Source organism: Erigeron canadensis, chromosome 4, assembly GCF_010389155.1.
Source record: "Erigeron canadensis isolate Cc75 chromosome 4, C_canadensis_v1, whole genome shotgun sequence".
Classification (NCBI taxonomy): Eukaryota; Viridiplantae; Streptophyta; class Magnoliopsida; order Asterales; family Asteraceae; genus Erigeron; species Erigeron canadensis.
In genome coordinates, this window is record NC_057764.1 from 23,114,175 (window position 1) to 23,141,640 (window position 27,466).

The 27,466-nt window shown below is 32.0% G+C and overlaps 1 protein-coding gene and 2 long non-coding RNA genes across 6 annotated transcripts; 1 reads left to right on the plus strand and 2 right to left on the minus strand.

Moving 5' to 3' along the window:
- LOC122595960 lies at nucleotides 1-27,466 on the plus strand. Of its 4 annotated transcripts, none has more exons than XR_006323272.1 (6): nucleotides 1-17; nucleotides 25,049-25,256; nucleotides 25,527-25,601; nucleotides 25,769-25,993; nucleotides 26,654-26,880; nucleotides 27,053-27,466. It is a non-coding gene; the product is annotated as an uncharacterized LOC122595960 (long non-coding RNA). The 4 variants fall into 4 exon arrangements; XR_006323270.1 differs by lacking the exon at nucleotides 1-17 and adding an exon at nucleotides 24,426-24,952; XR_006323271.1 differs by lacking the exon at nucleotides 1-17 and adding an exon at nucleotides 24,426-24,637.
- Nucleotides 4,924-12,870, minus strand: LOC122595961. Its single transcript, XR_006323273.1, has 17 exons — nucleotides 12,791-12,870; nucleotides 12,575-12,699; nucleotides 12,340-12,427; nucleotides 12,097-12,243; nucleotides 11,701-11,969; nucleotides 11,059-11,241; nucleotides 10,394-10,626; nucleotides 10,216-10,300; nucleotides 9,685-9,948; nucleotides 9,526-9,582; nucleotides 9,301-9,424; nucleotides 9,154-9,217; nucleotides 8,704-8,906; nucleotides 6,661-6,770; nucleotides 6,435-6,567; nucleotides 5,965-6,046; nucleotides 4,924-5,458 (listed from the first exon to the last, which is right to left on the minus strand). It is a non-coding gene; the product is annotated as an uncharacterized LOC122595961 (long non-coding RNA).
- LOC122595959 (protein pleiotropic regulatory locus 1-like) lies at nucleotides 17,337-19,110 on the minus strand. The gene is made up of 6 exons (XM_043768447.1): nucleotides 18,919-19,110; nucleotides 18,758-18,782; nucleotides 18,500-18,603; nucleotides 18,142-18,205; nucleotides 17,932-17,994; nucleotides 17,337-17,423 (listed from the first exon to the last, which is right to left on the minus strand). The coding sequence occupies exons 1-4, from the start codon at nucleotides 19,044-19,046 to the stop codon at nucleotides 18,199-18,201; spliced, it is 264 nt and encodes an 87-aa protein (XP_043624382.1). The 5' UTR covers nucleotides 19,047-19,110; the 3' UTR covers nucleotides 17,337-17,423; nucleotides 17,932-17,994; nucleotides 18,142-18,198.

Below are 27,466 nucleotides of genomic sequence, written 5' to 3' on the forward strand. Positions count from 1 at the left end.
ATTTTGTTTAGATCGTGGTAAGTATGGCACGAATCATTGATTTATTTGCGTGTTCTTCATTCAAAAATTAAGATTTTCGTGTATGTATATATATATATATTCGGTTGTATGAAACCCGTTTTAGTCATATATGTATATATATACACGATATTTTTATGTATATATATATATACATTTTCGGCTTTAAATCTCTTCCTTCCTCCTCTTAAATCCGAAATCTTTTCTTTGTTTTCGGTTATATGTTATATATATATATCTATGTATACTCGAGTTTTGGCAAAATATATATATATATATTTCGGATTATATGTAAATATATACATATGAATCCGAAAATCTTTTCTTAGATTGTGTAAATCGATTTTCTATGAGAAAATATATATATATAAATTTTCGGTTGTTTAAGGTTATAGATATATATATATATATCCGAAAATCTCTTGGATCCGAAAATCTTACATTATGTTAAACAAATCGGAGGTATATATGTATGTATATATATATATATATAGATCCGAAATCTTGACCCGAAATCTTCTAAATCTAAGAGCTATGGTCCGAAATCTTTAAATTCGAATGTTTAAACCTGAAATCTTTTAGATCCGGAAACTTGAATCCGGATTTGTTTAAAAACCGTGGGTAAGATGTGATTTTTGGGTTGTTCTTGGTTAGATCATTGTAAAAGTGGATTGTATTAGTGATTTGGTCTTGGAAATCGGTTATGGTTCATAGATCTATCCGGAACCTCGATTTTTGTTCCGGTCAACGCCGGTCAACACTAGTCAAAGTTAGTCAAACCGGCCAGAAATGTTTAAGTTGATGAATTAGTCAAATTAAAGTTTTAAATAAAGTTAAATTACTTTTTAAACAATTTGATCAATGTTATTAATCCCAAATTTTTATAATAATTAAATTAATATATATAAATATATTAAGGACTAATTTAAGTATATATATATATATATGTATTATAAAGACGTTGAAAGGAACATTTATAAATTATACATTCGTTTAACGATAGTAATGACTTATCGGACTTCTTAGACTTTATAACGACTATATATATATACTAGTGCTTAGACCCGCGCGATGCGCTTGCAGTCGTAAGCAATTTTTCAAACATTATTCTTTAAGAATTTATACACATAAGCAATTAGAATCATAATCGTGTAAGCCAATAACATCATAAATAGGAGGATAAATTACAATAGTGTCGATTACAGATCCATGGGAACATGATATTAACATAAAAAAACCACAAACTACATACCTAAACATTAAATTATTAAGTTGACTTCATGCTTGATTTCTTCCGTTTTATTAACTTGGCTACATCTTCATAATCAACTTCTTGTATACCAGAGACATTATTGCAAGAACATGTTGGATTATTAGATTCATTTCCAACTGCATAAATCTTGTCTCGTGGAATAAAAATTGGCTCATATACGGAAGACGGATTATATTGATTCAACATAATACCATATATGATACGGGGAGATATAATAGGATGAAACTCATTATACGTCTCACAAATTTTAGTTATTTGCTTAAAACACAATGATCCAATATTATAAAACTTACCAATACTGTCACCAATAGCATACAGAACTCTACCCATCAATTCAGAAACCAAGTTGGTATTTAAAGATGGAACCCAATTAAAAATACCAACATCAAAAAGAGCCTTATACTTTGGAATTAGTATGTTAGAAGTAAAACTTTCTTTAGGCCATGAATTAACCATTCCACTTGATAATGTTTGAGCAACGTCATGAATATCAATAATGCCGATTGTTTCATTACCAGACAATCCAAAATATTTATCACTGATATTGGGCGAGAATTCATAGAAGTGATCCCTTACAAAAACATGATGGAATATAGGAAATGTATGATCAGTTATGCTAAGTCGTAAATTAGCATAAAATTCATGAATGACTTTAGTTGTGAATGCAGATAGATTGGTGACCGTAGATAAAACACCAAAATCAGATAAAAGATAGATTAAATTGTTAGATGCAAAATTAAACTTGTTAATTGGTCGTCCGATTATAAACGATCTTCTCAAAATGACGTCCTTAAATTTACTGGAAGCAACATCAACAAAAGAACACTTCAAAGGTTGAAATGAACCTAAACTTTGTGTGAAATGCCATCATTATTTTTTATTTTTTTTTATGAAGGGTAGTTAATTGTTAAAATAACTGATTGTATAAGTGTTTCAAAGTTATGACAGTTATAGATAGTGTCCATAAATGTATGATCACATGATATGTTCTATCGAATTTCTGAAATCAAATAGGTTAGTGGAAAACTGTATCAACTGTATGTAAATATATGTAAATACAGGTTTATAACTTCTTTTTTAAATTTAAAACTAACCACCCATTAAGTAAGAAAATAACCGCGATACATGGATTATAATATCTGAATAATATAATAATTGTGTTATGTGCATATTAGAGTATTAGACGATACATTATTCAACAAATTTTGATAGTATAATAACTGTGTTACTGTTAATATTAAGATAATGAAATAAAAAATAATGTATGATTAATAACAAAAATATAGATTTATATTAGAACAAAATGCATTTTTGGTCCCTCTGATCCGTTGTAATTTCGGTCCAAAGAGCTGTAAAGTGCGATTTTGGTGCCTGTGATATCACATCCGTTGCAATCTTGGTCAAAAGTTAACTTTGTAGTTTCGTCCATTTAATACCTATAGGACCATTTTTGCAAAAATAATAATAAAAAAACAAAAGCAATTTCTCCTTGTGTGTTGGTACAAAAATAAAAGCATTTCCTTCACCTTCAAAAACTTCTTTATTTTACTACCCACCATCACTATCTTTGCTATTACCAAGGACCACCATCATACACCACCATCAATCAATGATTTAATAGCCACCACCACTATTGCACCACCATCGTCGTCGCCCTTTTGAATTACCACTGCCGTCGCTTTTGAGATCCACTGCACCCGCTACCTTTAGATCTTCCACCACCCATTCTTCGAAACCGGATCTTCTTGGTCGGATCTTCATTTTCGAATCTTCGTAACCTGGCTTTTTATTTATATGGATCTCATTCAATAAATTATATTATATTATATTATATATATATATATATATATAAATATATATATATATATATATAAATCTAATAGTAGTGATATTGATGTTGAGGAATTGAAAGAAAAGTCTCTTATAAAAATAAAGTAAAATTGTGATGACATCTATATTTTTTAAGAAAATCATATTTGTCATCATTAAACCTTTTCTTATTTTATTTTTATCTAATTAATTTATGACATCATCTTTTGAATTTTAGTTTTTAGTCTTTTTATTTGAAATTTTTTAAAACTATCAAGTCTAATGTAAAATAATCCCAAAATATATTAACATTTCTTTTTTGGATGTAGTAAAGGTTGAATTTTCTCTTTTCATTATATCAACATTGATAACTTGCCACTAAAAAAGTAGACATTTTTACATTATGGTTTTTTTATGCTTTATTATGATAATAGACATATATTTACAAAACTTGTTTAGAATACCCGAATTGAACCCGGGTGAATTAGCTAGTGAACATATATATGAAGATAAAAAAGATTTGAGGATCTATTTCAAAATAAAAAGAAAAAATTCACCCTCTCTCTCTCTATATATATATATATATATATATATCTCACAGATGATTTGATGATGATAATGACATGTATAGTTAGTTGCAAGAATAGTCCTCTTTTATATGAAAAGACAGTATTGCCCCTCACATGAGGGGCACATGATGCCATTAACGGTAGAATATAAATGGATCTGTCTTTTTGGACTGAGATCGCCACTAATTAGTTGATATCACAGGGACCAAAAATGCCAATTTGCATATGTTTGGATGATTCTTGCAAATGAGGTGATAACGCAGGGACCAAAAGTGCATTTCGTTGTTTATATTATTAAGCTTAAGCAGTAGATAATAAATTAAGCGTTACAAACACAAACGTTTACAGGATTAGCAATAAATAAATTATACCCTTATATTTATTTTATCATACAGTTATCTTCTAAAGTCAATTAAATACAAAAAACCATTCTAGGCTTTTAGCTTACAACGTGAACAAAACAACTTGTAAAACATCACATATCTTCTTTCTTCATCTTTTCAATCTTCACATCTCAATTCTCTCTCTCTCTATTTTAAACGGGTAAGGAAATCATCTCTCAGAAACTTGACTACATAGTTTTCATATTTTTTTTATTTGTCTTGTCGTTAGAATTAACTTCACATGTATTAAAATCTTTTAATTTTTGTGAAACTATTTATTTGAATGGGATAGAGTGATAGAACTAAAAAAAAAGTCAAACTGTGAGAATCTTTTCGTAGTATTTACCCATTATTTAAATGCAAAATATATGTTTGTATCTCTAATTATGTAATTCTGGTGTGTATTGTAGATGTAGAGAGCATTATTTTCGTACGATTTTCCATAATATTAATTTTGTTGCAACCCTATCTTTAAAATGAGAAATGATAAATCCTCTTAATTAAACCTCATAAAAATCTTCTTAATGGTAAAATCAAGAGTTGAAATTAAGAAAGAGGGTTAGTGAAATACACTTGTCATGACTGAGAGGTTTTGGGAGGATTTTTAAGAGAATTTTTAGGAGGATAAATTATTTTCTTTTAAAATACTTGATCAAACACGAAAATTAAAAGGTTATTAACACCATAAGCATAATATCCCATTCTAGTATGTCTTTAGACCCGTCTAATTGACATGTGGTTCAAATCAATAGCTTAATTGACTACTTAACCATAAACAAAAAAATGCTTCTTTAACATTAGAAGGTTGTATTGGAAAAAAATTTAGAACTACACATATTTAACTAAAGTAATAAAATAAGACAAAAAAAAAAATATAATCCATATATATAATAAGAAGGTAACAATCACAGTTACCAAAATTTGAAATACTACATGAGAGGCTCTTGATAACATGGTGTAGAGTTAGCCTTGACTACCATTATCACTCGTAACTCGTAGGTAATCACTTGAGAAATATTTCATAGGTGATCTAAAATTGAAAGAACCTTTTGGTGATGGCCCAAGTTCTGATTCATCACCTTAGGCAGTAACGTCGACTGACAATTGGTAACTTTGTCTGGCAATTATGAACCTAATGAATCTCTCATTTCTTTATCGACCAACAAAAGGTTCTAGAAGTGACTCATAAATTCCATGTTTAATCCATACATATGTCCGAATAATATTATGCAATCCAATTGAGCTTCGTATTCATCACAAATTGAAAAAAAATTTATATATCAGCTCATCTCGATCTACCAAGTCAACCACATTTTTTCATGACTAAGTATTGTGAAGGTGGTGTGAACTATCAAAAAACTTGGCGCCTAAAGTCAGGCATCATCGACGCATCATCGACTGAAGTCCTACAACCACAAAAAATCTTTCAAAATCCAAAGGAGATAGAATTCTTACCTAAGCATGCAAATTCATCGAGTAACTGAATCTATATTTCCTTTTTGGCTCATCAAGTAACTGATGTGTGTCACCGGCTAGAAAGATCCGACAACTTCAAAAACAGAGTCAAACAAACAAATATAATGAAACTTATATAAGAATTACAGTTAGTATTAGATAACAAAAACTATTAATATATATATGTAAAATAATACCTACTTTAATAAATAGGCGCCCATGCATTTCACATTATAAACCAATTATCAATATTCCCATGTTTTTAAAATCCTTGTTATGTGAGAGGAAAAGTAGGTAATTGCCTCTTTGTTTCAGCAGGTATGTTATCCTCAAATATATATACTCAATCTACAGTTATACTTATAGTTTAACTTAAAGTAATACATTGAGATAATTTATTTTGTAGGATTGATTATATGAGTAAAAGGATCGTCAGAAAGTTTACTATATGTCATACCAATGAAATCTTGTAATCGTCATCTTCTTCCTTCAACCATTATGAAATCGTGATCATCCTCTTTCGTATCTTCAAAATCCAACTAACAAATTAAAAGCCTAAAAGTCAATCCTAATGTATATAAGCAAATAAAAAAGATTCTCTTTTGAAAATAATCTTTTGTTTAATACTCGATAAGTACACAACTTGTGTAGATGAGAAACTGGGGAATTGGTTATAATGATCAAGTGACTTTCCATGAAATTATATAGGAAAATCAAAAGAGATAAAATCAAAAATAAGAACCGTAATGTTGAAATTTCAAAAATCTCTTAATTGATACCTGAATGGCTTCAGTTTTCTTTGCTTTTAATAGAAAAATCTCAAACAATCAACAACGATGGGAATCAATTATTTAAAAACCCTATCTCAAATAAACAACCATTTAACCTGATGGAAGGTATAAACACTCCATATTAATCTTCACTGACCTCGGGGAAATGGAGTACAGTTTCTTATTGTTTAATGGTGTCAAGATCTGCATCTTTAAATGATTTGTCATCAAAAACTCCTGGATTCCCTATGTTTATAAATCTCGGATGACCTGACCTTTACCTTTGAATTCTGCCATTAAAAGGAAAAACAACAGAAGTTTCAATGGTTGGAGGACACAAACATGTGATGCACATATAATGCAAACCCATTATTTAAGCATACCTTCAAGGGAATCTATGATAAGTTCCGCAATTGAAGTGATAAACGCTTGTAAATTTCCAGCATATACATTTGGGCAGATTGTTAATAACACCCCCAGGTCTAAGTAGGCTCTGAGAGGGAACGAATTAGTCAGAACTCAGAATACATTGCAATCAAGGTAAGTTGATACGAAAAAAATGAACGCAATAGTATGAAAAAAGAGTTTAAAAACAAAAGCATCAACCTTGATATCCAAAAACGTGAGTTGATTGGCGTTTTACATACCTTTCCTTCCCCATTTGACTTTGTTCATCAACTATGCCCAAGTTTTTCTCAAAAGCATAAAAGCCAATCATTAAATTAGACATTTTTCATCTCATAACCGTTACTCTTAGCCGGCCTTCTTTTCTAGGAATAGAAACTCAACACTCTATGGGAGATTAATTGTAAGGGACATTTATCTTTTACCCATTTGATGTCTGGCCTACTTCACCGCTTCACATACATTAGATATGTGATGTTACAGTTATCGGCATACCTAACTTGGTCAAATGCATGAATGTGTAGTAAAGTTGACATGTTTTGCCATTATATATTTGTATGCATGTGTCTTATAACTTGTAAACCATTGTAATTAGTAAAGCTCATACTTTTTTTTCATTTGTCATTGTAATTTATAGAAAAAGAAAACTCATCATTTATCATTATCATTATTATGGCTATAAAATAGATGACATAAGAATTTAATATCAATTATTTATTAAGACATTATTGACTTGGATTGAATAACTCTATTCTTATTAAGACATTCAATATAGTAAAATGATAATGACCAATTAATATATACAGTAAACCTCAACCCGAAAAGTAAATACAAAGATAAGTATTGCATAATTTATATCTTAATATTAATATCCTAAGTGTTGTTTATGTGTTCCTATACGAACATTTCAAATCCATTAATATTACATGCAAGTTTTACTAAAAAAAACTTATAATAATCTCTTAAAAATGCAAAATTACAACTATCAGATATTTTTCAATAAAACTCTTCAAGTACGTACAGGTTAAAAATTGCATAAATCAACTTCATCGCAAGAGGTTATGAATTTTTTAGTATTATAGTTTTTGTAATTAACTTTTTCGCATTATTTGATCGTAGAATTTTAATAAATGAACAGAAAACCACGTTTGCAATTCGGCCGGCACACCTTGTTATGACTTGAACTTAAAATTACACATTTTAACACTAACCCAATTCCCAACCGGCCACTATTTTTACCACCTCTGGCTTTCCTATGACTTCCCTATATACACCGGTCATATACTCATATCTAATGGCAACAACATAACATGATAGTTTAGGATTATTTGGGGTATATATACAATTGTAATATTTGCTATTAAAAAAAAAGGCACCCGGTGGGGTGGCAGAGGTCTTGCCTCTTGGTGTAAAAGACCAAGGTTAAACCCTGACAATGAGGTAGTTTAAGATTATTTGGGGCATATAGAGAGTTGCAATATTTGCTGTTCAAAAAAGAAGTAAAAAATAACATGAAAATATTACTTAAGTAGAACCCAGATTCACGGTTCATGTACTTGCTTTATACCAAGGTATTTTCGGTTTCTTTCACTAAAAGATTGTATTACTTGATTCATGTATAGTAGTACCTTAAATCTAAAAACTTAGAAGTTAGAACCATATGTCGAAGGGTTTAGTATCCAGGAGTGAAAGAAATTTTTATACTTTTACTATTGTATAAATGTAACTTATATTTGGTGCATTGTAGGAATAAACTTTGGAAAATTGTTCAAATAATGTAAATTTGTATACGTGGCAAAAGATATGAGCTGCCACGTGTAAGTTTCTGATTGGTGCATATAAAAATGTTACATTATTTGAACAGTTTTACAAAGTTTCTTCCTACAATGCACCAAATGTAAGTTTCATTCATACAATAGGAAATGTGTAAAAGTTCCTTACGCTTTCGGATACTAAACCCTATGTCGAAATGCTCCCAGTACGACATATCCACCAATAATGTTTGACAAGATATCTAATACCTAACAATTTGCGGGCCACGAGTTTTTGCTGCCTTCTCAAGCGATTTCACTTAAGCTAACACTTCTAGTATCCACTCTAAACCAACCCTTTCCCTTTCCAGCGTGTATATCGTTCAAACTCTTGCATTCAGTAGCTACTAACAGATCTTACTACTAACAGATTTAAGATCTTCATCATCATTGTCGTCATCTGAATCATCACCCTGCAAGGACAGAGTTAGTTGCCACAAAACTCACATGACCTTCCTATTAACAGAAGCTGATATAAGAAGGTGATGTTAGAGTAGGAACTTCAGCCGGTTACTTCAACGGTTGATAGGAGTTGTGGTCAACCTTAAACGGGTCAAACAAATATATAAATAAATGGAAAGAAAGTTATGGGTCAAGCAGGTGAATATAACAACATTGTGCTAACCCGTTGTGACTTATAGTAACAGCGGGAGATCTTACCCATTCTGATCAAGGAAATAGGCATACCCAAAAGTTCCCATCACAATATTAGAGACATGAGTAGCTACATCAGAAGTTATATTGGCAAGCCCAAAATCAGTAACCTGACATATCAATTCAACCAGATAAATGAATACACACACATACCTTTTCTTCAAAATTATAATCATTAAGATTATTGGAAGCCTTGATATCACGACCAATGATCTACGGTTGGCCTGCAACTACAGTACATCCAACGGGTGGTTTTGCTTTATTGACACAATTGATTCTACATTTAGACCACAAGCTTGGATTCAAAGACTTAAAGTTTGATGCTTTATATTATATATCAAGAATAAAAATAGGAAAATAAAAGAAAAAGAGGCTTACTTATTTGGAAGAAAATAGTGAAAAAGTGTACTGCCTCATTGTCTTATCAACATGAAACTGATAAGTGGATAAATGGCATAAAGAAAGTATTACCATCGATATATACGATTACTATTATACAGAGTAACATTCTACATAAAAAGGGGGAGAAACGCTGACCTTATGACACCAAAATATCAAACCTTTCATGGCGATAACAAAAAAAAAAAAAAAAAAAATTTGCATTTGAAGACATTTTGTCTTTAACTAAATATAGAAGTAGAACCATACTAATAGTCTATATCAACACACAAAGATACCACCAGCAAACAGCAGCTATAAAACGCACCAACTGTAGCATTGGACATGAATTATCATGAATGAATCTAGAGATTACAACAGACCCTCAACATATGACCCATATCCGCAAAAAACATCATGAACCTGCAAATGAGAATGACCATTTGAAGCAACTTTAACAATATAAAAACATATAAATGCTTAATCTTTGAGTCTTTGAGTTGGTGAATTGGGCAGGTTGGGTAACTGTTATACAGGGTTTGGGTCAGGATGTGTCATATTCCATGTTGCATGCCATTGACCTAAAATGCCATATAAAAGGATTTTTTTTAAGGTGGCCCTGCATTTAATATGCTTTGGCCTCCTTTCAACCTAGTGAACCCCTTTTACATCTTGCAGAAAAGCATGTACCTTTCAAAGCTGGTCAAGAACTGTGTTGTCTGTTGTTGCTTGATCTTTAACTGCTCCAGGTCTTGACATCTTTTGAGCATTGATCCTTAACTTGCAGAGTTGCAGAACCATAAGCCAAAAAAGATTTTTAATTTAATATAAAAACCAAATGGTGCCAACATGATGATTTGTGTCTAACCTGACCGATAATGGTGCATCCGGATATTAGTTTATCAGCATTGGTGACTTCATGCCGTCAACATGCTACTCGTTCTCACACCGGATAAATAGGTAAAAAATGACCAATACAATCCAAAGGAACTCGGAATCAATGTATACCACAAACAAAAAACTTATTCCATAATGGAAAGCACCTGATCACATATTATGGCAGTTATAGGGTCGAATCTAGACTTGCTAAAATCATGTGCCCTGCAAATTTCAAGAGCACATTAAAGTGTAAATGTCTAAATTTCCAAATATTTCACTATTAGTAAGTTGTATAATAAAAATCAGGATTGTGTGGAAAATGTTCAACGGAAAAAAGTTGCCCAGGGTGTAACCTTAATGTTAAAATAAACTATATCTTTTCTTTTGACACTAATTAGTTTGTTATTGGTGTTTGTAGTTTTTGTATTCTCGCATGTTATCTATGAAAGTTCTAATCAAATTGGAAAGAGTAGTTGAACTTTTCAAAGAATCAAACATGACCTACTCTAAACCGTACCAAAAATGACCAATTTTGACCCATTACCCAAACTGCCTGGCTAGCCCATTTTTCCACCTCTAAGCAAGAGCATGATGAAGCAAGCCTATTTTTAATTTTGCAAATAAACATAAACACAGAATTATATAGAGGTATACCTGTACAATCGATGTTGTATATCCTTTTTAAATGTACAATTTCTTCACTTTCCACAAAATTTGCTACAAACCCATCTGCATCAGCCACTCTTCTTCACATCTGAGTCCCTACTTATAATTGAAGCCACAAGAGAAGTCTTTTGGTTTTTTATATACCGAACAAAATGTAGCTATTCTAGTATTCTGTGTTTAACCATCAAAAGCAAACTCAATCACTACTTTAACCTATTAATCTATTATACTACAACTGATTATAGAAGCATACTATAATGCATTTAGGGTTGAGCAGAAAATAAATGAAGGCTTGTGGTTTCTTTTCTTCCACTTTTTTTACAGAGGTGGCTATTCGAGTATTCGACCAACTTGTTTGTGAATGGGTCAATGATTTGGGTATGTTTACAAAAGAAGTGTGTGAACATCAATCACTCCCTGCCCCATCCATTGGCCCCTATACTTAAAAAGAGCATTTCGACAATGGTGTTGCTCAACGTAATTTAAAATAGATCTTTTACCTTAGTAGTCTTAATTGTGAGACACAATACACCTTGTTTCAAACAATTGATCCAAGTCATCTAACCACTCTTTAAATAATTGATCCAACCACTCGTAAAAACCAAAACAAAATTCACGAATTTAGTATACCTGCTCCCGAACGCTCTCATCATACCCATGTGCTGGTGGGTTTTAAACTCGACAACAGAGTCTTTGACCTCTTCCACAAGATCTCATTTGAAAATTAAAAAAAAAATAACTCGGCATAGGTTTATAAATGGCACATATTTTTTGATAAATGAAATCTTAGAAAAAAAGGATAACCTGCAAATTTTCGCGTTTGAAGATATCTACAACTCCAAGATTCGGCTTGATTATGTTTTCAATGTTCTTCCTCTCGTTTTCAAAGTACTCCCTAACTGCCATTTGGAATAATGTAAGTTTGATTATTATACAATGCCAACATACGGTCTATATTGTAACAAATTATTTGATTCCAAAATTTATATCATCCGAAATCATATCATAAAATACAATAGTTAATACCTGATCACTCTATGGAATATAGTATCAAGGCCCCTAATTAACTCTTCATCACGTGAAATTTTTGTGACGGTGTAAACAAAGTGTTGGTTATCAATATAATATTTGGATACGTCAAGATTGGAAGCAAAGAACATCATTTAGATTTGCCTACAATATCAACAAATCTGGGAATCATATATAAATCAAAAAACTGAACGTAACAATATAAAGTAAACAACTTATTCATTATAATTATAATTCAACCTTAGCTTGAAATTCTTAATTTCAGGTATATCATCAGTGTTTATCATAAGCATTGCCGCATGAAATCCATGCGAAACAGTATAATTACCTGCCAAAGTTACATATAATTAAAATTTGAATTAGTATATATTAAAACAACAAATTAATCCAAAACCATAATCTAAACAACAACCACCAAGTCATTTTAAAAATGGGCGGTTAAGGTTAAAAACTGTAACATGGATCATCATTTTACCTCTCCATTCACGTAATTTCGCAAACTGAATCACTAAAACATTGATGTCACAGTTTTCTTCAGCAAACTTGGCCTTAAAATCATCAGCATAAGAGTCCCAAAATGTACATTTAAGTTTAACACCACTTCAAAAACACAAATTCAGATCAGTACTCAGTAAAGCAAAAAAAAAAAAAAAAAAAAAAAAAAAATAAAATCAATAAAAGTAAGTATTACTCCAAATCCTGCAATTGAATATCAAGCCTTTTATTGGGATGACCACTTTTTTCTCCAAACACAACATCGGAACATCCACTGACATGTCCTATAACATCTGCATTCGTCGAATATAACCGCAAATAGGGAAAATAGAAGCATAAATTTATTTATAACTTTTGACTACATAAATTAGAGACATACCAATGACTTGATTATTTTCCACTCTTCCGTCCAAATATCACGAAAAGACACAAACATGAATCCATGAAGCGGACCATCAAAGTTATCAAACACCTTAACCGAACTCAGTTTATGAAGCATGATCTTCACTGGATTGTCTAGAATCATGTAGGAACCAACATTCTCATTCACAAAAAAGTTTGTGAACCTCCCTGTCTCGCCCTCAATTAACAAAGGCTCAAAGGTTTTCATCAAGTTTTTCCTAACTGATGCTTGAAGACGATCTCCCTGTTCTAAAAATAAATATTAACCAATATGATATACTGCATATATATACAGTATACAATACAATATATAAAGTAATCTAATAAAAAAGAAAAATTCACAAACAATGAATACTTACATGTTCGTCCATCAGGATCATCTCAATACTACCTATGTTATTAACATCTCCATATAGAGGTTGCTACCATAGCCGCAAAATTCTAACCGTTATCGTACATGGCTTATTATGTGGACGCTAAATTCTAATTGAAATATGGTTTAGTGAAGCCATGCTAAAATTGTTATGTTATGTGTTTACGTTTTGAAATGTGTTTTTGTTTTGAAATGCCTTAAAACTGAATGAAAGTGGCCTTATATAGACATAGACATGCAAGGAAGTAACCGCCACAGGCAATACACGAACGGTTACACTTTCAAATTTTTGAAAATTTGAACTTCTTAAAAGCATAACTAATCCGTTTTCGAAAATTTGAACTTCTTAAAAGCATAACTAATCCGTAGACCTTTCAAGGAGCAATATTGTAATTATTTTTGGGCTTTCTTGCATTTTTAAGCATGCCACATAGGCAATAACTAACAAATTTTGAAGTGAGATTTATATAATGTAGGGATAGACAAAGAATAAAAAGACTTTGTAAAGACGATGTACCAACTATATGACTTTCCGGACTTAATATATTTTATAATGACGTTGACACGAAGACTTAACGGATATAAACAGTAAAACGGGACATTATTAAATGAACTATTTCCTTGGACAACTTATAAGGACAAAAAGACTATTAATAATAGTATGACATTTGATGAGATATAATGGCATTTCCTAAGACACTAGTATAGGACATGGACTTATACAATTAAGTAAGTACTTACTGGATGACTTGTGGACAATGTATGACTTTTGGACAGATAGTGAGCTCATTTCAAGTGTATTTGACTGTTCGTGTTCTTGTTCGTTCATCTAGGGTATTTGTGCTTGTGCTGCTTTTAGGTGAGTTTCGTAGCCCCTCTTTTTACAAGTTTTGGGGTGGAAAGTATACTTATTTTCAAACAGTTTTGTCGATTTCTGTTTTATGTTTAATACTGAGCCTGTGCGTATAGAGTTACTTGTGCCATATGACGTGCTTTGATCATGTTGTATGTATGTGATTATGTGTTGTTTGTTGTGCTTTGGACGTACTTATTGTGTGTGTTGAGACTTGAGACTTTGGACTAAGGCAGGTACCGTAAGGCCGGACTTTGTGACATTGAGGCATTTGGACTTATTATGGCGTAACTTTGCTCGTTATATATTGAATTATTACTGGTTTAGACTTTAAACAATCGACAAAAGACTTATTTCTTTTATTAGACTCTTGACTTAAACCCTACGAACTCACCAACCTTTGTGTTGACATGTTTTAGTATACTTTTCATGTGCTCAGGTTAATCGAGGATAAAGATTGTTATGCTAGACTGGACTTCGGAGATTAGTGCTCTTTATTTAGTTTCAGACTTTATGGCTACATGCCTTGGATTATTTTCTTTATAGACTTGGTTGAAATAAGCTATTTTAGCACTGTTATGACTTTGAACTCATGTTTTCGGGAATATATTTATTATATTCTATTTCATTTAGCAATATCTATATAATTCCATGTCGTGCTGTACTTTTCATGACACCTCATGTTTCCGCCAACGGTGAGGTGTTACATTGATAGTGAAAGGATGGTGGTTGTCAACGTCCCATTGGCTCCATGTACTTCTATGCAAGAACATTTGTCTTATTTACCAAAATGGGTATGAGAGAGAAGACCCTAGTTTTGGTCCCAAATGTACCTTTTCCATCCAAGGTAAATTACAATTGGAGAAACCACCATGTGACTTTTGTCTTCATCTGATTTGAATTCTTCCCACCTTAACTAACAAATTAGGCAGTATACAACCCGCTGAAGAGTGAAAATTGAAAATACATGCATAATATACAAATAGTGTCTTGAGAAGTTACTTTTGAACCTTTTATTGCTTTAGGCCATTGAAAGGATGCAATTGGGTGCCCCAAGTTTAATGAATCAACTCAACCAATACTCGTTTGAGTATGAGGATTCACCGGCAGATGATCGCACTTCGTCTAGTGCCATGCTAGTGGATTCCCGGTACTATGACGATGTGATCAAGGTGCTTATTGAACAAAGTAACGTTGCAAAGGCTGAGAATGTGGTTCTGAGAGAAACTAAGTCTGCTGATGGTCAAGTAGATGCGTTTATCACCACGAATACCATTGAACATTTATATGGGGAGAGTGAGAGAAAAGACAAGAAGATTGATGATCTGGAAAGAATGAATGAAGTCCTCAACCAACAGATGGAGGTGATGGAACTTTCGACAATGGAATATGTAGCCGGGTTGGAGCAGAGGGTTAAGGAACAGGTTGCCAAGTTGGAGAGAGTAGGAAGTTGTTGACTCTTGGATTCGTTGATAAGACTTGCTCGCTGACGTTGGTCGTCAGCGAGTCCAGTGACACTCTTCAGCGGGTTGTATGCTGCCCAATTTGTTAGTTAAGGTGGGAAGAATTCAAATCAGATGAAGACAAAAGTCACATGGTGGTTTCTCCAATTGTAATTTACCTTGGATGGAAAAGGTACATTTGGGACCAAAACTAGGGTCTTCTCTCTCATACCCATTTTGGTAAATAAGACAAATGTTCTTGCATAGAAGTACATGGAGCCAATAGGACGTTGACAACCACCATCCTTTCACTATCAATGTAACACCCCACCGTTGGCGGAAACATGAGGTGTCATGAAAAGTACAGCACGGCATGGAATTATATAGATACTGCTAAAAGAAATAGAATATAATAAATATATTCCCGAAAACATGAGTTCAAAGTCATAACAGTGCTAAAATATCTTATTTCAACCAAGTCTATAAAGAAAATAATCCATGCAAAAAATTATTTTGGTAAAACTTCTATCTTTATTATGTTTCTGTATCATTATATATGTATTACAATAATGGTAATTTGTGGGTCAAGCATTATTAATTTTTAATTATTTTAGTATTATGTTTTCTTTGGTTGCTACTTTCTCATTAATTAGTTAAAAAAAAAAAATTTACTTTAATTTTTTATCAGTCCCATTTGGCTGGAAATTCCAATCAACTTTATGTGCTATGTGATAATCTGACATATATATACTCAACGCAAGCGGGAGCCTTCTTTTATAAGTATATATATAATGTCTCTAGTTGCTATATTTCCCTAGCTTGTCATCGGCTTGTATTTTGCATGTATGTATGAATTAAGTGTTAATTGTTGTAATATTTGATAATGTGTCTTAGATGTTTATTTTGCTTTTTACATGATAAGCAAAATAAACATCTAAGACACATTATTAATTATTACAACAATTAATACTTAATTCATACATACATGCAAAATACAAGCCGATGACAAGCTAGGAAAAAATAACAACTAGAGACATTATATATATACTTATAAAAAAAGGCTCCCACTTGCGTTGAGTATATATGTGTCAGATTATCACATAGCACATATAAGCTGATTGGAATTTCAAGCCAAATGGGACTGATCAAAAATTAAAGTAAAAATTATTTTTTTTAACTAATTAATGAGAAAGTAGCAACCAAAGAAAGCATAATACTAAAATAATTAAAAATTAATAATGCTTGACCCACAAATTACCATTATTGTAATACATATATAATGATACAGAAACATAATTTGATAGAAGCTTTACCAAAGTAATTTTTTACATGGAACTTAGCACATGCGAATGTGTGGTGTTCTTCACAAGATCTTTATCGGTAAAAGTTAGGTTAATTTATCGGCAATAACCCCTTAATTTACCCTAAAAATACCAACTAATTATATACTGCATAAACTGAGTCACAAAACAAATATAGTTAACATAGCTTTACTATTCATCTGTATGTGGGTATTGATCATGCAGAGCAGCAGAGACTATCGATTTCTTGCCCTATAATATATATTGCATAAGGGCTATCCTGGGAATTTGAAAAAACTCAACTCAAGTATGCTAATAAAACGTTCTTATTTGATATGATGCAAACAAAAGTCATTACGATTAAGAATCTCACTCTGTAGTTCTTCCATGGAGCATGCCATACAGGACGCGGCCACCTGCTAGGGATTCTCTCCATAAGGGCTGCAGTTGAGAGATTCCTACAAGAAACGAGTGAAACTATTACGAACAGAAAGACAAAACTTCACAAGAAATTACATTGATTGCAGATGTAAAAGAAGAAGCTGATGCAAACAAATAACCTTATATAATACCCTAATCATCAAACTCAAGGTAGCATAAAGCAATTATAGCATATTGGATAACAATGTCACATTTGAATTTTCAAACATAAGGCACCAACAGAATTCTACTCATTACAAATATAAACAAAAAACAGGTCTTGTGCGTTTCAAGTATTCTAGCAACCAATAACATTGCATGATTCTAATATACTTCTAGGCTTCTAGCACTCCTAACTCCTAATGCATCAAGTAATATTTCAAACTATGGTATAACAGTAAAACTATTATCACTTTAGTAACATTGCCTGAAAAAGTGTTGATCGTAGGACCGTACAGATAAACTTGAAACAGGGATTGATGAATAAAACAAGGTAAAAAAAATACAACTTTCTTGATAACAATAAGCAGTAAAAGCAAATCCAACCTGTCTGAAGTCCCGTGAGCAGGAATGACAGCAGTACTTTTGGCATTCATATTACCATCACCTCTGTCAAACAGAAATTCACATACATAAATCAGTTCAACTTCAACAGCTAATAAACTAGAAACAGATTAATGTATGGACAGATGCAGGCAGGAAAGGCCTTAAAATTCAAAGTAAAAAAAAATAAAAAATAAAAAAAAAACTGCTTACATGCTCTTTGGTATAGCAGGAGTAATGGACAAATCACTCTGAGTACCACTCTTCTTTTCAGGACCTACAAATAAAGGTTAATGTAGTTCAAAACATTATATTGCATCGAATATCAATAAATTCGTCATTTTGTTTACTTACTACCCTATCCGTAATTAATTTGGTCCCTTTCAACAAAGTATCATTTCTAAAACAAACCGGAAAAAGATTATCGTTGAGCATTGATTGTGCGTCACATAGTTCACATCCAAGTTCTAACATTTATACATTTTTAGCCAAAATAAAACGACCTCTATAGTCTATATCTACAGCGTATACAATAATCAACAATGCAATATACGGCATATTATCAAGGTACCTGCTAGCAAGAGCAGTTGAGCTAGATGGCGCAACTTGACTCTGCGACGTGTTCTTCGCAGGCTGATTCGAAGACGCTTTTATTCCACCATACTCAACATCTATCTAATAACCATCACCGAAACAGACACAAAAATAAATCCACATTATTAAATTAAAATTAAAAAAAAAAGTATCAATAAAAAAACACACATAAAAAAAAAACCTAATTTAAATTCAATATCAAAAACAATAGTTCGTAAGAATTATTAAAACTAACCTTATGGCTGATACGTATCTTCTTGCTGTAAGAAATATTGAAAAAATAAATAAATGAATAAACAATTAGGTTATATTATTATTGGAGTATATATATATATAGATATATGTATGTATATATGTGTGTGTATATAGAATGAAGGGGGGAATAGAAAGGAAAACCTGAGAGGATCAGAGGGGGGTAATTGAGAGTGAAGAGGTGAAAAGAGATCAAGAGCGCGTTTTACTGATTTAAAACTTAGTTTTTTCAGAGATTGTGGCTCCACCGGTAGCAAAAGCTCTGATTCCATGGCGTCCCTCTGCGGATTTTAGGAAAAAGAAACAAACCCCCCAAAACCTTCCTTCTTTTAGCACCTAAATAAACACACCGCTTACTTTTTCTTAACTCGATTATTTTTAAGGTGCGGTTAATTTTTACTTTTTACTTTTTTTTACTATGGCAAATGTGACTTTAATCATTATGGACTTATGGTTAACATAATCCTTGTATACTTCTTTTTTTTATTACTATGAGTATTTTTTAACTGTATTTTAAGGTTTTTTTTGATTTTTTCTAAACAATTATACTTTTGAAATTTTTATACTTTTGAAATAAATAGGACATTCTAGTTCCACAATTACACTTTAAGCTTATTTGAAGGAAGAGATCTTCGTTGGCCAGCCAACAAAGGCCGGAAATTGTTGGACTCCATTGTGGACTTTCGGGAGAGGTCTACACAGAAAATAACAATTATAAACAAAAAATAAAGTGAAAATAAAGGAGAAAAAAAGAGTTCTTTTGAGCACAACGGTATCAGGCCTTGGTGGATGCTGTCTAGCTAGTAGATCGTCTTAGGTGTTTAATACCAGCATCTTGCATTGTTAGATATCCTGCTGCGTTGAAGAGTAGTCATTTTTGTTTGTTTTGACATTGGTGAGACTTAGAGAGAGAAAGGTAGTAGGTGGCTAAGTTTTGAAATGGAAATGACGGTTTCTTGTAGGGAGAGAGTAATAATAATCCTATATACATGGAGTTGTATATATCTTTGTAAGAAGATATTTTCATCCAACGGTCCACATAAAACCCTAGGTCTTTCTTTAACGGTTGCGATTGAAAAAGACAAAACTATTTCATTAATTTCTTTTTATAATAATTAAATTAAATTATATATTATATATAATTGTATTGCGGGACAGCCCTATGATTAAAAAAAAACATTCCCATTACAAAAAAAGTCTTTTGTTGATAGGGCTAAAAAGTTTTTTTTTTTTTCTCCTTAAAAAAATATATTAAATAAAATGTTTACCCAACCATGTATCGAGATTTGGTGTCAACACAACAAATTAACCAAACGGAGAATCTAACTGAATGGATTGAATCTTTTTTTTTTGTTTTTTCCCTACTTTTCCAATTTATAATATATTGTTCTACTTCTTCTTTCTTCAATACTCTACTTGAAAACCAACAAGTGTATGTAACTCATAGAAATATCATAAAATAGTAGTCTAGTTGAGATCGAACATTTTAATAATTAATTTACAACCCAAATAAACTTGGCCATGCATTGTTCATTCTTCTTCGTCCAAATTAACATTAACATTCTAATGATTTAACTACATATCAGTTTCATTGGTTCTAGCATTAGTATACATGTTATCATCAAATGACAAACTCTATTTTCGCTAATGTGTGCGTGATGCTTGTTTCAAGACATACGCGTTTCACAATAGACCTATCCACATACATTTATACTCGTACTAGATAATAGTGATATATACTAACACTCTCGAACGACGCTAGAGATACTACTTTTAATTTAATAGCTTACAAAGTATATATTTCATACGTACGTGATGTAGCTTGACGGTAATACTTTTTTACTTCTAATGGTTTTAAATCAAAGTTGAAATTCATTCTAACGGTTCCTACATGCTTAGAAATGAATTTAGGACCTTATTATATATATATTAGCAGATAACAACAACATCAATTATATATTATCCTAATCCTAACATAAGTGAGGTTGGTGAACATATCTATAATATAACTAAAAGATGGGTTGGGGGTACATTTGACACCCCTAATCCACCTCCTTGAGTCTAATCCTCCCCCCTTATTAATTCTATAATTTTGTTAATATTAATCTAAATTAATTTACATTATTTGGTTTTCCATCACCAATTTACACTTTAACCCCAATCTAAAATAATTAATTTACACTTTATGGTTTCCCATTACCAAGTTACACTTTAACCCAATTTAAAATATTTAACTTACATTTTTTGATTTTTCATCACCAATTTACACTTTAACCCAATTTAAAAATAATTAATTATATTTTTATATAGGTTACACTTTTAGAATATAAGAAACTGTAAAATTTTATTTAACTAATGTTGAAAAAAAAAGGGTAAACTGGAATCAATATTTATATGGAGTTAATTTTCGTATGTTTCTTCTTTGGGCGGATAAGTTTTGGAATATTTTGACCGATGGAGTGGCTATTTAGCTAGCAAATTTTCAAATTGATTTCGGTATATCTATTTAATATATTTGAATTCCAATTTTTAGCTTTGATTATTATATTTTGAGACTACCCGTCCAACACTAGTTACTTTATAAATATAACTAGTTATCTTCAAAGAAATACTACTTGCCTCTATTATCGTATCTATATTTTTACTCATCATCTTGGTTTTATTTTTATAACAGCGACACTTATTAATAACATTTGAGACACCACATCGTCCGACTTGACCATATGCAAAGGTCTCTAACAACCCCCCCCCCCTTCCCGACATGTTAAAGGCTCCCAGTTTTCAGCTTTCGAGCTTGGATATCTTCGGGGTGTTAGGCTAATGTATAAGTTTCTTTAACTAGCATTTACAAATAAATAACATCGTAACCAGATTCAAAATATATTGTATGATTTTTCAAACCTTATTTCTAGACTACATGTATAAACTATTTTTTTTAACAACAGTTTTATTAAAATTAATCTAGCAAGACTACATGTATAAACTAGTTTTAATTTCTGTACGATGTACATATTGACAATACATGTGTGGTATAAATCTTGAAAAACAGCTTTATGTATAAAGAAAACTAAGTTATATAAATTTTGATTATGATTAAACATAATAATAAATACACAAAAGGGTGAATGGATTCAATCATTTTGTTATTATTATTTCTTTTTAACGGCAGGTGGAAAGGTCGTTTCATTGAGCTTAGCAGTGACATCTAAATTGGCAATATGCTCAAGGATTTTATTATTATTATTATTATTATTATTATTATTATTATATTATTATTATTATTATTATTATTATTATTATTATTATTATTATACTTTTCCAATTTTTAATACATTAAACTAAATTTAATTTCTAATAAAACGAGTGTTTAAAGGAAACTTAGTTTTCTAATAATTAATATAATTGATTTGGGTCATGAATGAAGATGGTCTGAATGTTTCCTCATTCAATGTACTTTATTTTAACATCAATTAAAACATATACATGATTTTTGATATGTACATAATTTTATGTTCACGCGGATCGTTAGATTTAGGGTTCATGTTCGGACGGTCTTCTTTCATCTTTTTCGGGTCCTATTTATTAAATCTACTAATTATCAATGATGAGTGGTGTAATAGTTTGGAGTTTTCCTGATGGATTATAGGTCTCGGGTTCGAATCTTCATTCAATCAACTTTGAGATATAGGTAGTCCTTTCCGGGCTGGTTAATAGGGTTTTCTCAATTGGGTATTCAAAATAAGCATACCTACTTTGAAAAGCTCTCTAACACTGACCTGGTTAGAATAACTTATGTTAGACCTTTTATTGTCGAATCGCGACACGAAATTTTAAGGAAAATTTATAAAAATAAATAAATAAATCTACCAATTACTATGATTATTATTTATTCTTTAAAAAGAATGTTTCCAAAAACCTAGTTAATGGTTAAAAAATACCTAGGTTTTGAGATTTGAAATGGATATGACGGCTGCTTTTGGGGAATTATATATATGGAGTTGTATATATCTTGTTAGGGTGGACGGAGTGGGTAGGGTAGGAGATAGGTACCGGACCGGTACCGGTTTGAACACCGTCCCGTTCAACCGGTACCGGTTTCTCACCTTGTGGCCAGCCAACCCCACCCAAAAATGCACATGCATTTGCTTTTTTTACATAACCCACTAGCTACATTGGAAACACACAATTGTTACATGCATTTGCTATAGTGTTCTCTCAACTTTCAAGTGCAAAAACTCTCTCTTTTTCCTCTCTTGATTTTGGCACAAACAAGGCAAAAGGAGAAAGTTTTTTTTTAAGTCTAAATCCTAGCATATTTGGGTGTTTGTTGGAGACTTGGGGTATGCAAGCTTGAGGTACTTCTATCTTGAAGACTTGGCATTTCTAGGAACATCATCTTCTTCATATCAACCTTCTCATAAGCTTGGAAGAAGGTAGTCTTCTAAACACCCTATGGTTGTTATTTTGATTGTATGACATTCATATACATGGATCCTTATTGTTTGGGGTTTTCTTTTATATGTTAAAATTTGATTTTAACTACATATAACATAATGAAAGGTTCATTTCTTCCGCTGCGTTTTTCATGTTTATAAGGAAAATATGACTTTGATAAAACCCAAAAGACCCAACAATATTATTATTATTACTATTATTATTATTTAAAATTAGTTTTTGTTATTATTTACAATAAAAATAGATAGAAAAGTAAATTAAATAGAAAAGGGTGGGAAGGAGAGGGGATGAGTGGTGAGGCATTTCTAGCATTAGGGAAGGGGAGGAGAAGCAAAATTGGGAAAGGGAGGGGAGGAGTGGGGAAGCTCTCCCCCACCCTTAAAGATAAAAACATCAATAAAGGTAAAACTACAGTTTTTTTTGTTTCCCACATAATAATGTATGTATTGTGGGACAGCTGTAAGAATATTCCCATTCCCATCGCCTAAAAGCTTTTGGTTGGCCAAGAAGTTTTTTTCCCCCCTTAAATAATGTATTATAAAGATGTTTACCCAACCAAACTAGTGCATCATCATACTCAGTCGACTCGTAATTTTTTTACTCGACTCAAAAACAAAATTTTTTGACCGTAAATCGATACGTAAGTCGGCTCATAAAAATCAGGACATTTTAAATATTACATAATATAGTATAATTGTATACATATAACGTTTTTATAAACAAAATATAAGTTCATTATTTCAACAGATTTATTAAAATATTACAAATTCAATAATTTTGAGTCGTTAACTTACAATTTATCTCTAAATTTGCAAATAAAAGAATCTAAAATACATGGATAACACACAAAATAACGTAGTAAGAATTATAACATATAATATATAACCATAGTATACAATATAACGATAGTTATATGTTTCCGACTCGTTACTCGGTCCAAGTTTATATAACGATTCATAAGAGTCTGGACAAAAAGGAGTCACCTAGCAAGCGACTAATTTTTGGTACAAATGTACTTTATTCGTAAGAGTTGACCCGTGACGAACTATCAACAAAATAATCAATTTAATAATGCATTGTTCATTCTTCTTCGTCCAAACGCTACGCACCCGCTATAAAATAAATAAATCCCTTTCCTTCTATTAATAAAAGAAGATTATTTCTAAAAGATTTTTTTTTTAAAATCTGATGTAGCAGCCTGTCCATTTTCCTGCCATACATTTCTAGAAAGCCTTACGTCATCATCCTACCCCAAAAATGTTTCACAACCTAAATCCTCTTCCCCTTAAAAAAAAAAACCTCTCGCGCCCGGAAAAAAAAAAATCAAAAAAAAAAAAAAACCCGCAACACGTTCAGACCAGGAACCAATCTTCCGTAATACAATCAAGCAAAAAATCCAAACAGAGAGGTTATCAAACCCTAAAAAATTAATTCGATTCTTATTACATTTTTGTCTTCAACCTAAAAAATCAAATCGACACATTTGGGGGATTCTGCTTATATTTTCTATTTTAATTCTCTTTTGAGAATCTGCAAAGTTGGGATTTCATAGGTCATGAGGGCTACTCTGATTTATAGTCAAGTGATTTCATTTTGAAAGTTTTCTCAGCAAAAGTGGTCAATCTTGACATTGTTATATGGATTTTATAAAGGATCCTGGATGCAAGTTTTCAAAGTGATTATTGCTATGTGATGAATCTGATAGTTTAATGGTCATCGCTAGGTTTTCATAGTTGTGATATTGTGACATTCTGGACTCTTGGTCGTTAAGTCTTTGTGAATTATAATAGCATCTATTTGGTTTTTGTTGGCAATATAGGGTCAAGCTTCCATCTGGTGCCAAGAAAATCGTACCAAGTGGTTGTCGTGCTATGATTGGTCAGGTTGCAGGAGGTGGACGTATTGAGAAGCCTATGCTCAAGGCTGGTAATGCTTATCACTAGTTCCGTGAAAGAGAAACTGTTGGCCCAAGGTTCGTGGTGTTGCTATGAATCCAGTGGACCATCCCCATGTAACCATCAACATAGGTAACCTTTATAATGTTATATATTCTTTATGGTTATTTGAATATATTTTATGCACATATAGACTTTCATTTGTATATGTCTTTTAAATTATTGTTCTATATTGATTTTTGCAATGTTACAATAACGTGCTGCCCCGATGGTTGGAATGAAAAGTTAATCCATATTTGATCATTAACTTGCTATTATTGTCATATGTTGTTATTTGATTGCTGATGCTTACCCTGCTTTGGATGAGCTGACCTTCATGGTGAGTAGTTATGTTATGTGCAGATAAGAAGTCGTAACCTGGATAGAGTGCGTAAGCTCAAGAGTGCAATGACAAGATTGACCAACCGGGTTCACACAGTATGCCTTTTTTTCTACTTCTCCATCTCATTTAACTTTGTTGCTCCCCCGTTCGATATAAGTTAATACATTACATCCTTAGCAGTTGAGAATTATTTGTTCTGACTAGGAGTATCACCATATATGTAAGCCAAGGGTTGTAAAACTGTGGAATTTCTATCTTGTAGGTACGAGATGAACTTGAACAACTACTGGACGACGACGATGACATGGCAGACCTCTATTTATCAAGAAAAACATCTTTTGCTTCTTCCTCGAGCAGTGATGGTGGAGATGTAACCTTGTCACCAACCTCTCCTACTATAGAGTCAAAGATATCCAGAGCAAGCAGGGCACCACCATATTCCGCTCAAAGGGAAAACGACGTTGAGGAACTAGAAATGTTGCTTCAGGTGCGTTACAAAACCTACATGTTTATATTGTATCTTTGGCTTCAAATGTACTTGTAGTTTCCAAAAGTCAAGGTGACAATATGGGTGCTATGGACAGGTTTTGGTAATGGATCAAGGTCTCAAAATGGGTAATTGTTTCCGAGGGTTTGGGTTGACTTGAAACAACGTTTACCCAAATTTTCTTTAAAGTTTTTTTTTTATTAAAATATCTAGCATGCCCAATTTGAGCAGTTTCTTTTTAAGTACACACGATAATTTAGAAGGTTATAAGTGTTACAGAGATACAATTTAAATTACTTTGACCCATTTGACCACTTTCCTTCTAAGTATAACTCTTTTAATGCTTTGAGCTGTAGAAAAATAACAGAACCTAAATCACTCATATTTTAAGATAAACAAGTCAAAATTTTGACAAAAAATTGCAATTGCTATAAACCAGTTTTTCTATTGACCCTTTTTATCCCGGCTTACTTCATGCAAATTGAAGCATCAAATAAGCTGACCACGGTAATTGCTAATTTAGTTGACCATTTACCAAGGATGTAGTGTACATACCAAGGATGTAGTGTACATGCCAAGGTTGAAGATTACACCATCAGACAACCGCATACCATTTAAGTTTCAAAGGCGTCAATTTCCTTTGGTTGTTTGCTTTGTCAGGACCATAAATAAAAGCCAAGGACAGTCATTAGCTCAAGTGGGATTGTTTTTACAACGTCCGGTTTTCACGCATGGTCAACTATATGTCGCACTTTCAAGGGTTACGACCAAATCTGGTTTGAAGGTCCTTATTGTCGATAAAGGTGGAAAAAATTCAAGCAAAACAACCAATGTCGTCTATAAAGAAGTGCTATAAAAGATTTGACATTTTCACAAAATCAAGGCCGGTAATGTTTTCATAAATGTGTGTTACCTTTGAATTTCTTCATTTTAAACTTACTCTTCTACTTTTCATACTTTAATAATCATTCAATGTTCACTTAAATTTATGAGGAATTTCCTAGATCAGTGTAACTTTTTTTTAAGTCTTGATATCTCTTCCATTTGGTGGTTGTTCAGAACTATGGTGGGTGACTTTAGATAAACGACTATGGTGGGTGACTTTAGAGAAACGACTGAAACCTAGGTATGAAGTTTATAAAATCTTGAAAGAGAAGAAGTTGGTTAAAGATATACCGGCGCTTTATACAATTGTACAATATCCTGAGTCAAAGTTTATCCGTTTCTTGAAGAAGTTTGAGAGTAAGGTGCCGAATTTATGTGAAACATATGTCAACGGTATTCGGATGTTGAAAGCCAAATGATATACATACATTTTTATAAGCTCTCGTGAACCCCGTTTTGGGTGATCAGGCTTTTTTAGTTAGATTTACAGTCAAGAATCGTATCAACTATTTATTACCTAAGGATCCTATTAAGAAGTAATGGAAGAGTTTTGTAGAACCATTAACAGATCAAGATACTTATTTTTTA

Bases quoted from the DNA above. Each gene is read 5' to 3' on its own strand.
- LOC122595959 (XM_043768447.1), bottom strand. From the start codon at position 19,046: ATGGAATCAGAGCTTTTGCTACCGGTGGAGCCACAATCTCTGAAAAAA. The intron at 18,783-18,918 runs GTTTTCCTTTCT...TATTTCTTACAG, and splicing joins CCCCCCTCTGATCCTCTCAG to CAAGAAGATACGTATCAGCC. The intron at 18,604-18,757 runs GTTAGTTTTAAT...GATGGTTATTAG, and splicing joins AGATACGTATCAGCCATAAG to ATAGATGTTGAGTATGGTGG.